This window comes from Sodiomyces alkalinus, assembly GCF_003711515.1.
Source record: "Sodiomyces alkalinus F11 unplaced genomic scaffold SODALscaffold_1, whole genome shotgun sequence".
Lineage (NCBI taxonomy): Eukaryota > Fungi > Ascomycota > Sordariomycetes > Glomerellales > Plectosphaerellaceae > Sodiomyces > Sodiomyces alkalinus.
Genome location: NW_021167079.1, coordinates 4835204 through 4848132, shown reverse-complemented (window position 1 = coordinate 4848132; position 12929 = coordinate 4835204). Strand labels below are relative to the sequence as shown.

The 12929-nt window shown below is 52.6% G+C and overlaps 4 protein-coding genes across 4 annotated transcripts; 1 reads left to right on the top strand and 3 right to left on the bottom strand.

Moving 5' to 3' along the window:
• Nucleotides 1–24: 24 nt before the first annotated feature.
• Nucleotides 25–1082, bottom strand: SODALDRAFT_336523 (HD domain-containing protein; the record flags this gene model as incomplete). Its single annotated transcript, XM_028612602.1, has 3 exons — nt 25–610; nt 734–917; nt 1010–1082. The coding sequence occupies 3 exons, from the start codon at nt 1080–1082 to the stop codon at nt 25–27; spliced, it is 843 nt and encodes a 280-aa protein (XP_028470775.1).
• Nucleotides 1083–2038: 956 nt separating this feature from the next.
• On the bottom strand, nt 2039–2470 carry SODALDRAFT_265374 (Rhodanese-like protein; the record flags this gene model as incomplete). The annotated part of the gene is made up of 2 exons (XM_028607478.1): nt 2039–2352; nt 2446–2470. Coding segments are annotated over 2 exons (339 nt in total), but the record flags the coding sequence as incomplete, so codon positions are not given.
• A 4183-nt stretch (nt 2471–6653) lies between these two features.
• Nucleotides 6654–8537, bottom strand: SODALDRAFT_27691 (hypothetical protein). Its single transcript, XM_028608035.1, has 5 exons — nt 7827–8537; nt 7543–7745; nt 7260–7478; nt 6899–7189; nt 6654–6835 (listed from the first exon to the last, which is right to left on the bottom strand). Exons 1-4 carry the CDS (start codon nt 8428–8430, stop codon nt 7136–7138), a joined length of 1080 nt encoding a protein of 359 aa, XP_028470773.1. The 5' UTR covers nt 8431–8537; the 3' UTR covers nt 6654–6835; nt 6899–7135.
• A 423-nt stretch (nt 8538–8960) lies between these two features.
• On the top strand, nt 8961–9938 carry SODALDRAFT_327131 (hypothetical protein). Its single transcript, XM_028610343.1, has one exon. It carries the CDS (start codon nt 9167–9169, stop codon nt 9830–9832), a length of 666 nt encoding a protein of 221 aa, XP_028470772.1. The 5' UTR covers nt 8961–9166; the 3' UTR covers nt 9833–9938.
• The last annotated feature ends 2991 nt before the right edge of the window (nt 9939–12929 follow it).

The following is a 12929-nucleotide window of genomic DNA, read 5'->3' as shown; positions in this document are numbered from 1 at the left end:
GCAAGACGTTGAATCACTGTTCGTTCACTCGTTCACTCCCTTGGAGTAATACTCGTCCTGCCTTTCCCTGGTGTCGCGCTTCACCCCTCCCTCAACGCCCGCCTCTCCGTGGACATGCTCCACGGACCCCCAGAATTTCTCCCTCTCCTTGAGCAACGCATCGGCCCATTCCTTCGTCTCCGGCAGCGAGAACTTGGTAGCGACGTAGGCAAACTCGCCCAGGTCGAGCCTGCCGCGGGCCCGCTTCTCGTACTCGAGCATCTGCAAAAGCAGCTCCATCTTGTCTATGTCGTGGACGAACCGGCTCTCGAGCGTCTCGCTGTCCTCGTACTCCTGCCAAATGGCGCGGATCTCCGCCCCCGCGAGCCCGCCGTACACGTTCCCCAGCAGTTCCCGGGTGAGATAGTCCATGGTGTCGGCCTCGCGGCGGTTCTTCTCCGGCTTGGGCACGCCGTCGACGGGCGTGATGTCGCCGACGAGCGACTCGGCCATGTCGTGTACCAGGCACATCTTCATGCACCGGTTGAGGTCCAGACGGGGCGCCAGGGCGGGCGGGGCGAAGAAGGTGAGGAGGGACATGCGGTACATGTGGTCGGCGATGGATTCTCCCCTGTAACGAAAAGAAGAAAAAAAGAAAAGAAAAGAAATTGTACAGGTAAGCTACAGTCGCCAAAAGATCGTGGTGGAGGCATGCTCGCCCGGTGCCCCGGGGCTCGGTGGGAATGGGATATACCTGTCGATGCCAAAGCGGCGCCATCCTTCGCGCTTGGTTGTTTTTAGGCGTTCGAGCATATGGAAGAAGGGCAAGGGCGAGCTGGTCCCCGAAGAGGATGGCGGCGCATCGTCAGAGATGGAAGCGACCACTTTCTCAATGGTCCATGGACCGTCGACTTGGGGCGTCTTGACGTAACCGAGATCTGCGGAATAAAAGTAAAAGACGCGTCAGGGCAGTTCAAGCGCGATCGCGTACGGGGTGAGGAGGGAAAGGACTGAGTAAATGGTCACGCACTGTTGATGTCTACCTGGTCGTCGGCTTTAGAGCAACCGCCTGCGCCATCCGCAGCGCTGGGAGGGGGAGACATGGTGGCAGGGTGCTGAGGCTTTCCAGGAGCGACCGAAGAGATGGAGTGGGTGGTGGGATGAAAACGAGAGCGAGCAAACAGTAAGGGCCGGATTTTGCGAGTCGGAAGTTATTATCACAAGTCTGAGCGCAAACAAATGCAGACATGGATGGCAGGGCAAATGACACCACGCTGGGAGAACCCCACCATGACAGGCAGCCCCACGAGTCAAGAACCGAGGTACCTACGTACCTTGCAAAGCCTGTACCTGAGGAACCCCTGACACCACTAAGGTACCTTATGGAGCCGTTTGGTACGTTAGTCAGCCACGGGAGCCAATCTCAGCCACGGCGATCGTCACCAACCAGCGGACATCAACAATTTACGGAGTATCCGTAATTACGTGCACGATGGAGTTACAGGTAGGGCTCAAAGGCCTTTGATTTTCCAATTTTCCAATATCACATTGCCGACGCTTTATTGCCTCAAGGGCTGCATTGGAAAGCGAGAAACTATGCTTAGGCCATTTCGCCCTCGCGTTGCTCCCCATCTGCCTACGAGTTCGCCTTGAACTCGGTCATGTTCGGTAATGATGCTCTTGACAAGTCGGACGGTTGGTAACTATCGTCATCCAGCGGCTTGCTGGCAGAATAGCTCTCGCAGTGCCTTGCGACGTACCAACAGGGCCCATGCAATTGGAGGTTTCCCATTTCATTCCCAGAGTTTCACAAGTCAATGGGTCGGTCCTAGATGCCTGCCGGCTTGTATCGACATCGTTCAGCCGGCAACGAGTCGTGATTCGCCGGCGACACCACTAGATCGACGCAAGAAGGTCGCAGAGGGGGGGATCTGTAGGGGAAAGGGAGGGTCCAGGAGTGGCTAAGATCTCCATGTTGGTCTTGCTTGGAGAGGGACGACACTTTCGGATTCTGCATGAAGCATTGGTGATCGTTAGTGCCAGCTCAGTGCCCGTCCTGCCATAGTTCCTTGACGTAGCCTTCGGTCAGGCGTTCATCCTCGCCATATGTTTCCTGCCAGCCGACAAACCCCCGGTCGAGGACGTAAACGGTCTGGTTCAGGTTGACGTCGGCCGCCCCTGTCCCCGGCTTGACGATCTGGTTGCGCTCCCGCAAGTACTGCAGCGCAGCGCTGGGCCCTCGTTGCTGGGAAAGAGCACAATGGAAGACGACAGTCTTTTTGTCTTGTAGTCGGCGGACGAGAGAGGGCATCATGGCGTCGAGCGAACGCGAGGGAACGTTGATGCAGCCCTTGATATGGCCGCCGATGTAGTCTGCGAAAGAGTTGATGTCAGCAGTTTGGCATTGCCCAAAGGAGTGAAAGAGTAAAATGACGCCCGGCCAGATCGGCAGGAAGGGAAACGCACCATCGTCGCGGACATCGACTACAGAAACGGTGGGATCGGTGGCTGCGACCTGCTCGATGGCTGCGGCCTGCTCGGTGGCTGCGGCCTGCTCGGTGGCTGCGGCCTGCTCGGCGAGGAGCAACTGCGAGAGTTTGTTGGCCGTGATGTGTTGGAGACTAGCAACGGAGATGGTGGACATGGTAACGCTTTGAAAGGAGGAGGCGATGGAGAGCGAGGGACAGTAAAAACAGATCGGAATGATTGTGTACCTCTTCGTTTCAAAGACGGATGGGTTCCGAGAAGACGAAGAGGGCCCGCGTTGAGGGGCACATGATACGACGCTCCTCGTACCCCGCCCCCCCCCCCGAGAAACATGAAGTCACGTGAACACGCGGGGATGCTGAACGCAGACCTCCGTACTGAGAAGAGCGATACGGTCGGGCACTTTTTCAGATCCCCAATTCCTACACAGTCGCCCATCCCATGCCACCATCACTCCACTGATACCCCTTTTCAATGACTGCCACTGATACCGCTTTTCAATGGCTGACTGTTTGATCCAGGTAGTTACAGTTGAGACTTCTAATTCTCTTCTCTCGTTGACAGGCGCGTTTCTACCACGTGGTTCAAAAGCCGCCGCCACATCACCGTGCTCTCCAGCTCTGCCTCTCCCCCAGCCAGCGTCGCCCGATTCCCAATGACGATCAGCCCAGAGCGACAGCGCGTGAGGGCAACATTCATGCGCCTCATATCAGTCAGGAATCCAATCTCTTGGTTCTCGTTGCATCGCACCGTCATAAACACCACGATGTCCGCCTCCCGGCCCTGAAACCCGTCGATGCTGGAAACCTCAATGTCGCCGGTTAGACCGGACAACAACTGCTTCGTAAACTCGGCTTGGCGGGAATACGGTGTGAGAACGGCAATGAATTGCGTCCCCGCTGCTTTCTCTTGACTCGTCGCATCGTCACTCGCCTGGAGCATCTGACAGACCCGAAGACACATTTCTCCTTGCGCCTTGTTCAGCTTGGACTTCTGACCGAGTTCCTCCCTCGCACCGCACTCGAGGAAGACCATCTGCTCCCGACCTCCGCCTTTTCCTGTTGGCCAAGGGAATACCGAGTGGACCGGGACCCGATCCCGCTCGGAAATGCCCGTACGCAGCTTGCTCTCGTAGAACTGCTCCGATATGAAACCGCAAATACTCGGATGCATTCGGTATTGTGTGTCAAGCATCACCTTGGCAGGCCCGCCCCGCCCTTCATGGCGATAAAGCCTCTCGAAGAGAGACACGTCGAACCCCACCGAGGCCGCATGCTGCTGTACAGTGGGTCGTAACTGGACATGATCTCCGACCAAAATTGCCTTGCGACATCCCTTGGTCAGAGGCACCAGAGACGCTGGCTCGGTCTGTTGAGACGCCTCGTCTATGATGACGGCGTCAAAGCTCAGCCCGCGGAGCAGGCCTAACCCGGCGCCTATGCAAGTCGTGAAGATCAACGGGCATTCTTTGACCCTTTTCTTTGCTTGTCTCATGGCGGCGTGGTCGTTGTATATCTCCTGCCCTGCCATGGCGTCACAGGTGTACTTTCTGAGGTCTGGTGCTACCTTCCTGACCTAGGTGGGCTGCTTGTCAGCTAACTAAGGTATTGCCCAAGGAGAACCGCGTCGAAACCACTCACCTCTGTAGACACCCTCAGGGGCCCCTTTCCTCCAGGCTGGGCTTGGCGTAGATACCTGCGCATGACATTGTCCACTGCATTGTGTGTCGGTGCGGTGACCAATATCCGCGCCTCTGTGTTCACTCCCTGGAGCGACTGGATGATTTGCACGATGGTCTGCGTCTTTCCAGTCCCTGGTGGACCCCAAATCAATGTCAGCGGATGTCGCAAGGAGGCATGCACGGCAGCGGCCTGGCTTCTGTTGAGTTGTGGGAATGCCTCCCCATCGCCTTCCTTTGACGCTGCCAAGGGCCCCGAGCCTCGAATTCCCAGCACGTCGCTTACAATGTGGCAGCAGTCGTCGGAATCCGTGGCGAATTTTCGCACGGCATCAAACATAGTTGCCGTGGTCACGAATGGGCCGCAATGCCGCATCTTCCATGAGCAAAGCGAATAGAATGGGGGGAGTGGATGGAAACACTCAAACTTGGCGAGGCCCTGTTGGCTCTCACGGACAATGGCGTCCATGGTATACCGCCTCCCGCTGGTGGAATTTGTTGGGGCGCTGGCCGCGAAGAAACGAACATGTGCCGACGTCTCGGGGGTCCCTCCGGGGGCATCTATCCGAAAGGAGACCTCAACCAACGGGTAGCGAGTGGTGCCGTCGTGACATGGATGCAGTTCGAGCAAGTCTTTGCGCGTCTTCCCTTGCTCTCGGACCTCTCCGATGTGATCGAGCGCGATGCCAATCACGCTGCGAACGAAATGACGGACGACTGCTGGCCGCCCGGGGAGAAGTCGGAGGCTTTCGGTTTCCAAGCACTCCAACAGGAGATCGAGAGCGACGTCTGGTGATTGTACCGTCAAGGAAATCAGTTCTACCACATCGGCAAAATCGTCAAGGCTCAGAGATTTTCGTTGGGACAAGACCGTTCGGAACGGAGTCACGACAAGACCTTGGTTCACTTCCACCGCCAACACGAAGGCTCGGAGGATTTCAGCGCCAGACATTTCTAGGACGGCGGTCATGTCTTCGGGTAGTCGGTTCCAGTCTTCGAGCTTGGAGAAACAGAGCGCAAGAAATGGGGCTCGCCTCAGAAACCATAGCATTGCCCACAACAGTTCCCTGGGTTCGATTTGACTGAGGCCGCCACGTCTCAATTCCGACAACAGGAAGTCGTAACACCGGATCAGCAGAGCCTTCTGATCCCTCTCTAAGAGCCAGTCGAAGACCTCGCGGTACGCCGTTATTGTCTCAAGTGTGGTCAAAGTTGTTATGATTTCGAACTTGGCGACTTGAGCGATGTGTTTGGGCTCCGAGGACCAGTCCACGTCCCGCAGGGTGGACGTGGAGTAGTCTTTTGGCGTCTGTTGGAAAAGCTCGTGTTTCTCCTCGGTGTCGATGTGCTGAAGCCACAATTCTAGCGTGCGCATCGACTTCACATCTCGATTACTTATCACGTAAATCTCCTGGATTAAGATGTGATCAGTGGGCTTTGCAAACCAGAGCACAGGGTTCGGTGCGGCGTCGGGTGCGGTCCGGGATAGGGGGCAACTCACCGCTGCAGAGACGCCATTTCGGTTCACGCGGCCAACGTGGGTTTGCAAGCCTCGGCTGAACTTGTCCAACGCGATGCTCACTCGGAAGTCGAAATTGTGACCCTGATCAAGAGTGGCCTGTCGCTGTCGGCGCCTGTCTCCCTTGTTCTCGATTCCACGGTAACCGCTGTCGTCAGAAGGAGATCGACCGATGAAGATCCACGTATTACCACGTTGATTCTCGAAGAGCTGGAAGGTACCTCCATCGCAGTACAGGCGGTATCGTTTCTTCGTCGGGAGGACAAGCCGGCTCTGCCTCTCTCCACCTTGCGAATGAGGGACGGCGATGAGACGCACCCGGTCGTCGACGAGGCAGTCCTGCGATGTCTCGATTTTCTGCGGGACGTAGATCGCGACCGTTAAGCGATCGTCAACTCGAATCACGAGCAACGTCTTGTGAAAGAGTGCCAGGGCCTTACTGCCTGCTTCAAGAAATGTGGCGAGACGGTCTCGGGAGGAGCTGTAGAATGCCTTCCACCGTATCCCGGGTGAGCCGAGATGAAACCGGTCAATTTCCTCCCTACTGAGTAGGTCAGAGCTGGACAGGGCATTCATGACTAGACTCGGCGCGGTCGAAGAGGACGGCAGTTGAGTCAAGACCCAAGCCTTCTCCTCCGCAGTGAGAACATTGAAGTCGAAGAGGTGGACGAATTCCTCTGGTGAGTAGGCGTTTCGTCTGCACCATTCCAACGTCAGTTTGAATAACTCAAACTCCGAGACTGCCATATTGTCGCGGCTTAACAGCAGCTCGAGGGCATCAAAGGTGTATCCTTCCAGATTGACCATCCCCTCATCTTCGATGGCCTGTCTGGCTGCGTCGTGAAGGACGTCTAAGATGAAGGGGGGCGTCTCTGGCGTTGGTGACGGCGCATTCTCCAGCTTCTGTGGCACTCTGATCCGGTTGCCGTCGACGCATTGGGAGAAGAGTCGATTCAACTCCTGGCACTGCGGGCTCATGGGTCCAAGAACCCTTGCCCAGTCAAGATAGAGGCTCTTCACCCGTCCGAGAGAAGCGTTGGTATGTTTGGCAAAGTACACAAGCCTATCATCATCTGTGATGGGTTTGAAATTTAGCGGTTCTCGGCCTCCAGGGTACTCGGCTGGTTGAGAGATGGTTCGCGGGATCAAGTCCGTGTCCCAGCATACAAAGACTCATAGCCTTTGTCAGCGTGAAAAAACACAGCAATAGGCGGATGGGGGCTTCAAGGGCTTACAGGTGTCTCCGTCCAGATCCCCACCGGACATCAAGTCCGCAGCAGGTCTCTTCCCGCGGGTGGAAAAGACGATACAATCCACAAGGTGGGAAAGTTCATCCCGCTGGACAACCTTGAACTTTTGCAAGTCGCCCGGGTGCAAACAGGGATTCCTCGTCACCAGAATTTCCATGCCACTCAGAGCATACGGCTGTCCGTCCCCGTCTCTAGTGACCTTCACGGCACACTCGCCTTCTTTCAGGACATCCCAGGCGTCGCATACGCCGAATAACAGCCGAGACTGTGGGACCAGTATGTGGCATTTCTGCTCGTCTCTCTTGTTGAGCATCTTGTCGTATTCGGAGTTGACAAGCTTGGTGATGACCGGGCGAACATCTTCAAGTGAGGTCATGAGCACTTTCTCGGCTAGGTCAGGCCTGTTGAGGTAAGACAGGAAGCGAAAAGCAGATCTTGGGTCGACCTGAGCGGCAGAAAGGAATTCAAAGTGCTCTTGCTGCTTGCGAAGGAAGACGGACTGTTCTATTCCAAGGAATTGCAGCAGGATGACAACTTCGTCGTTGAGATAGCCGAAGACGAAGGGCTAATTGGAGGGAAGATGGTTAGAACATTGGATGCTTGAGCCTTGGGGGTTCGATTCGAATTACTTTGGAATGCTCGACAACAGCAAAGGAATAGTCGTTGCCGCCGCTGAACTTCTTCATCGACTTGCGAAGCCTAAGCACTGGACCGGGGGGCTTCATTCTCGGGTCCACAGTCACAACCCCCTTATACCCCCTATATCGAATTTGGAAGACCGACGGCGTGTAGCGAGTGTTTCTGAAGACAACGCGGGTTCTCCTCGCCAAGTCTTGGGCCAGCCGCGGCGCGATCAGCCCACAGCCATCCGTAAAGGTATACCCATCAACTTCGACATCGGGGATATCCTCACAACGGGCCGGATCTATAGTCAACACGGTACGAGAAGAGGAAAAGAGCAAACCGATCCGCTTTGCCATCTTCGCCGCGGTCTTCATACCGGTAAAGTCACCCAGGGCGGCGACCTTGGCGGCAATCTCGTCCCGGGAGGCGGCGAAGAGGAAGCACGTCCGAGACTTGAGCTGGCTGTTGCTGTGACCATAGAAGTTGTAATGAGTCCCCTGCACGCGAACGCCGGCACGGAGGAGACGAATGAGGTATTCGGTGCATTCTCTCGCCGTGGCCGGGTGGGTACCCTTGACTTCCTTGCCAGACGATGTCGCTCCGCCTCCGCGTACTGAGGCGGGAACATGGAGCGGACGGAATTCGAGGGCGGAGACGACGAGGAACCGGCTAGGAGGTTCGCCCGTTACTGCGCGGTTCGTGCCCAGAGGCTCCAAGCGGAGGCGGATCTCCTGCCTTCTTTTGTCGGCATTGGTGGTGAAGACGATTGTCTTGACGAGGTTGTTCTTGTCGAGGACGGAGTGAGATGGGAGGTTTGGAAGTTGGAAGTCCCAGACACGGTCATCCAGAGTGATCGTATCTTTTAGGACTGCGTTGAATGCTTTGGGATTCATGGTCCTTGAAGTTTGGGACGCATTTGGCTGTAGTAGTTGTAACTTGCCGATGTCTTTGGTCAGTTATGTACCTAGAACTTGTGCTGAGTGAAGGTTATCATGAGAAATACAGGAGGGCAAGGGGAGGAGTTGAGTGGTGGCAGTTAGGGATGAGTCCGCCACTTGGGATCCAGTCGGAATTTCATTGCCCCGAAAATAAGGTGATTTTATTCATATGATCAGGAGGGGAAAGCTGGGAAAGTTCGACCGACAGTCGACTGGGCCTGCGATAAGCTCATCATCTCATGCGGGAGGCCGACCACAAGAAAGGTACAAGAGGAGACTGACCAGTGACATCCAAGTACCCAAGCAGGCAGGCACTGACATCCAACAAATGGGCGCGTGTAGCTCGAGTTACACAACAAAGGGGGGCATCATGTGTTACCTTATCAAGTCGGGGTAAAGGTGAGGTACAGGTAGGTATATGAAGTCCGCTGACAGCGCCTAAACATGGAAACAGAGGTTCCATCCTTTCATATTAATGGATTGGTCTGGTGTCTTGAAATTCTGCCCTTGTCACTTCATCTGTAATTGAGTAGATATTCTGCCCCTGGCCGTTTGTCTCCTAACCGGGCTTGTCCTACTGCCAAAGTATCCCTCAACTACCACGACCACCCAAAACTCATTCGCCTCCGTTCTTGGGTTTTTTGTTACCACGACGAACGGAAATCGTTACTCCACTTCTCATTTGAGTCAAATGGCCAAGCAAGTGCCGAATATTTACATCGTCGGCCCGCAGTGCACTGGCAAGACGACGCTCGTCAACGCAGTAGAAAAGGATCCGAGGCTGCAAAATGAGACCAACACGACGCTACCGCAACCACGTATCATCAAAGAGGTAGCAAGATGTGTTCTCCAAAAATACCACTTCACGGCAGCCGACATCAGGGATGACCCTGAGCGGTGCCTTGGACTGCAGGAGCTCATCCTATGTGCCCAGCACGAGTCAGAAACCTCAGCTCTACGAGAGGCACCGTGGCTGGTGTCGGACCGTTCCGGGGTCGACCCCATTGTCTACGCGCTGATGCACGTCGGGGCGTGGGCCGCCGGGAAAATGCTGGAGTCGGATGCCTGGAAGTCGCTGCGGGGTCGAATGGCGACTTCGCTGGTGATCCTGTGCGAGCCCAGTGCAGATTGGCTGTTGGATGATGGGGTGAGATTGATGCCGCTCGATATGGAGGAATGGACAGAGACGTTTCGAACGTTTCGCGCCTTGTTGGAACGGGAGGGCGTGGAGTACCATGTAGTCCCTTCTGTAATGTCGGGTTTGGAGGAGAGAGTGAATTTTGTGTTATCTCGATGGAAGGTTTTGGGACAATCGGACCTCGAGGATGAAACGGCGGGATGCCTATACACATTGTAAATAGTTCGGGAGAAAGCAAAGCGAGGCAAACAGATCTGACCGACGTGGCATCCTCTACCCCACGTTCAGTGGAGTGCTCCCCACATAACCCCGCGACCTCGCCCACCTATGACCAAACTGGGACAGCCAAGCCCTTCTATTCTTTGTATGATTGGACGCTAACATCATCTGTTCGGTCCCGTCTGGAACGGAAGGGGAGGCCCCCATATAAGTCCGACTTCTCCGTACCCCACGACGTATCCCCCACTTAAGATATGAACCTCCTTCTTGTCCCCACGATTCACCCCACGAGCACGATTCTATCCTAATGTTCTACTAGTGAATGGAGAATGATGGCTATAAGACGTAGAAACCTACGATATGTCGAACAGACCATAGTCTTTTCGGTTACGTAATAGGCCGGATTGCTAAGAGTATAATCCGGGTGGACGCTTGCAGAATCTGCACTATATAAAATACGGCGGTAGCGTTTCCCTGACGGTCTGACACAGTTATAATTGTATATAATTACCTTAATTAATCTTGACCTATTTTATAACGATTTTGACTACGCTTTATCTAATAATTAAGAGTCTTACTTGCTAAGTGAAGATATACCTATTTTTACTTACCCTTTTACCTTCACTACTATCGATTTAAGAAGCTATCTAGCCGCGCCGATATAGCGTGTTAATCTATAAATAACTATTAAGATATCGTATCTTAGCCATATTACGTATAAAACCTATAAGGATTAGGAGCTCTGGCGACGCCTATACGAATCGGTTACTACCTATAATAACGTGTAGAGGTTTCTCCGCTTAGTCGATCCGACTTAGTCATCTAAAGAGCCTATAATGCCGAATTACGACTCCTTCCCCTTAATAACGCCTAGGCGTACCCCTATATAATATCTTAACCTTATAGAGGCCGGCTAAAAGGCGTACGACGTTAAAATCGCGTGCTGGAAGATCTTATAAGCGTAATACGATAGCTACCTAAAGGGGATTAACGCTATACTAACCTAGCAGGTTAATACTATCGACTAAAGCCGTAGATAATTACTATAAGGAGGCACGCCTCGCGAGGTATACGACACCGTTAAACGCGATACGGATTAGTACCTAGCCACCCGCTAAACCGATACCCACGAAGAGTATATCGAGTATACTCGTTATCCTGCGAATAGCCTTAAGACGCTCGGGGAGTAGTTAGATAAGTAGTAGCTACTACTATAAAGCTATAAAGATACCGGTTCGAAGCCCGCCACGTATATATAGGTTATAGACTTCTATAGAGGTATACGTCCCTATACCGGCCATAATTAGACTAAGGCCAAGGGACGCCTTATAGATAACTAAGTAGTTATACTCGAAGACCTTTATACCCTTAGTTAGAAATATATTAATACTAGACTTAAGGACTAAGGAAAACGCGGTAGCCACCGCGCTATAGTATTCCCTATACTATATACCGGAAGCGAGGAGGGTAAAGATACCTTAGAGGCCACGGCTAATATTAAATGGGTAGTCGCAAAGAGTGAAAAGGTAGGGTCAAGTAAGGAACCAGGTGTGATCACGATGGGATTATAATAGGGTCAGAACGGGGTATAGCTAAAGAGTCAGATTAATCGCTAGTCTCCCCTTTAAAGGGGAGGCTCCCTCGCTCCTCAAGGCTACGCTTTACTCCTTAAGGACTGCTTGTTTGCTTCCTCGAGGGCTACCTTATTTGCTTCCTTGAGGGCTGCCTTATTTGCTTCGAGGGACTATTGTGTTTACTGTGTGATAACTTGCTTTGTTTATGCCTTGAGGGGTCTTAGACGGGACATACCTAGACCCCTATAGGTTCACACTTAGGGACCTATTATGACCACTGCTATAGGCACCTGATATAGCGACCTCCCCCGGATACTCCTGTCCTTAGGAGCGCCCGGTCCGTGCCGGCCTTTTGGCTCCTCCGAAAACCTAGCCTCCGAGTCCCTCTCTAAATTCCCCGATGCCCCGAACTAGAGCCTTCCTCGGCTATGGCCCCGACTAGGGTGTATTTTATCGACTAAACTACTAAAGCTAATATCCTAGCCTAGACCGTGATAGGCTTTAGGGTGGTTCCCTCCTAAGAGCCTTTTAGACCTGCCCCTTTATCCTCCTGGGTTATCCCTTTAATCCGTCTATAAAGACTCCTAAGCTAGTATCACATAGGGTCTAACGTTACTCCTTCCGCGAACTCGTAGCTTCCTTCTTTATCCTAAAATAGGTGCTATATAACCGCTATATGGGATATCTCGTAACCTACTATTACTCCCTCTTCCTATTCCTTTTCTTCCTCTTCTATACTTAATTTCTCGATTATAGGTTTATAGTTTTACTTAATTAATTAATTAATTAACTACTATCTTATAAGTACTCCCACGTCTTTAGTCTAGGATACTGGCTAACTACGAGATATAGTATAGTTACTATACCTTCTTAGGAAGATTATAATAATAAACGCGCCGCTACTCCTACGAGTATAACACGATCCTCTAAAAGGATTAAGATTATAGTTACGGCGTTAATCTTATAGTCCGCTAGGTAATTAGCCCTATAGCCTGCTATGCTAGAGCCTTCTACTCCTACTACGGCTACGCCTTTAACGTCGACTACTATACTATCGGTCGCTCCCCGCTAAAAGGTAGTGGATATCGGTATAGGCGGGGATCTAAGGGCCCCCTATATACGTTATACGGGTAAGTTAGTAACGATTAACTTTAAAGAGAAGACGTATACTATTAAGGCCGTGACTTACCGATATACCGATAACGGTCGGCGTACTAATAAATATTACTACTACTCTAAGCATAATAGCCTAAAATGCCGCGTAGTAAGTTATATATCTTTATCACCACTTAATCCTTATAGCCCCTCCTTTCGTGGATTACTCCGTGGTCCTATTAGTCTAACACGTATAATAGCTTCCTATTACCGGTAAGAACGCTACCGAGTAGCTATAGAAGGTTTTAGTTATCGCTATCGAAAAAGGTGGCCAAACGAGAGTCGTCGCGTAAGTATTAGCTACGTCCTGTTATTAACTATATATAGTACCCTTACTAATCCTTTTATAGTATTAGGCTATAGCAGTT

What these genes read in the sequence shown, in the direction of transcription:
- SODALDRAFT_327131 (XM_028610343.1), top strand. Translation starts at nt 9,167, where the DNA reads ATGGCCAAGCAAGTGCCGAATATTTACATCGTCGGCCCGCAGTGCACT.
- SODALDRAFT_27691 (XM_028608035.1), bottom strand. Translation starts at nt 8,430, where the DNA reads ATGAATCCCAAAGCATTCAACGCAGTCCTAAAAGATACGATCACTCTG. An exon ending in GACTATAGATCCGGCCCGTT is followed by an intron (nt 7,746 to 7,826) that starts GTGAGGATATCC and finishes GGCTGGCCCAAG; the next exon opens with ACTTGGCGAGGAGAACCCGC. An exon ending in CTGTTGTCGAGCATTCCAAA is followed by an intron (nt 7,479 to 7,542) that starts GTAATTCGAATC and finishes CCCTCCAATTAG; the next exon opens with CCCTTCGTCTTCGGCTATCT.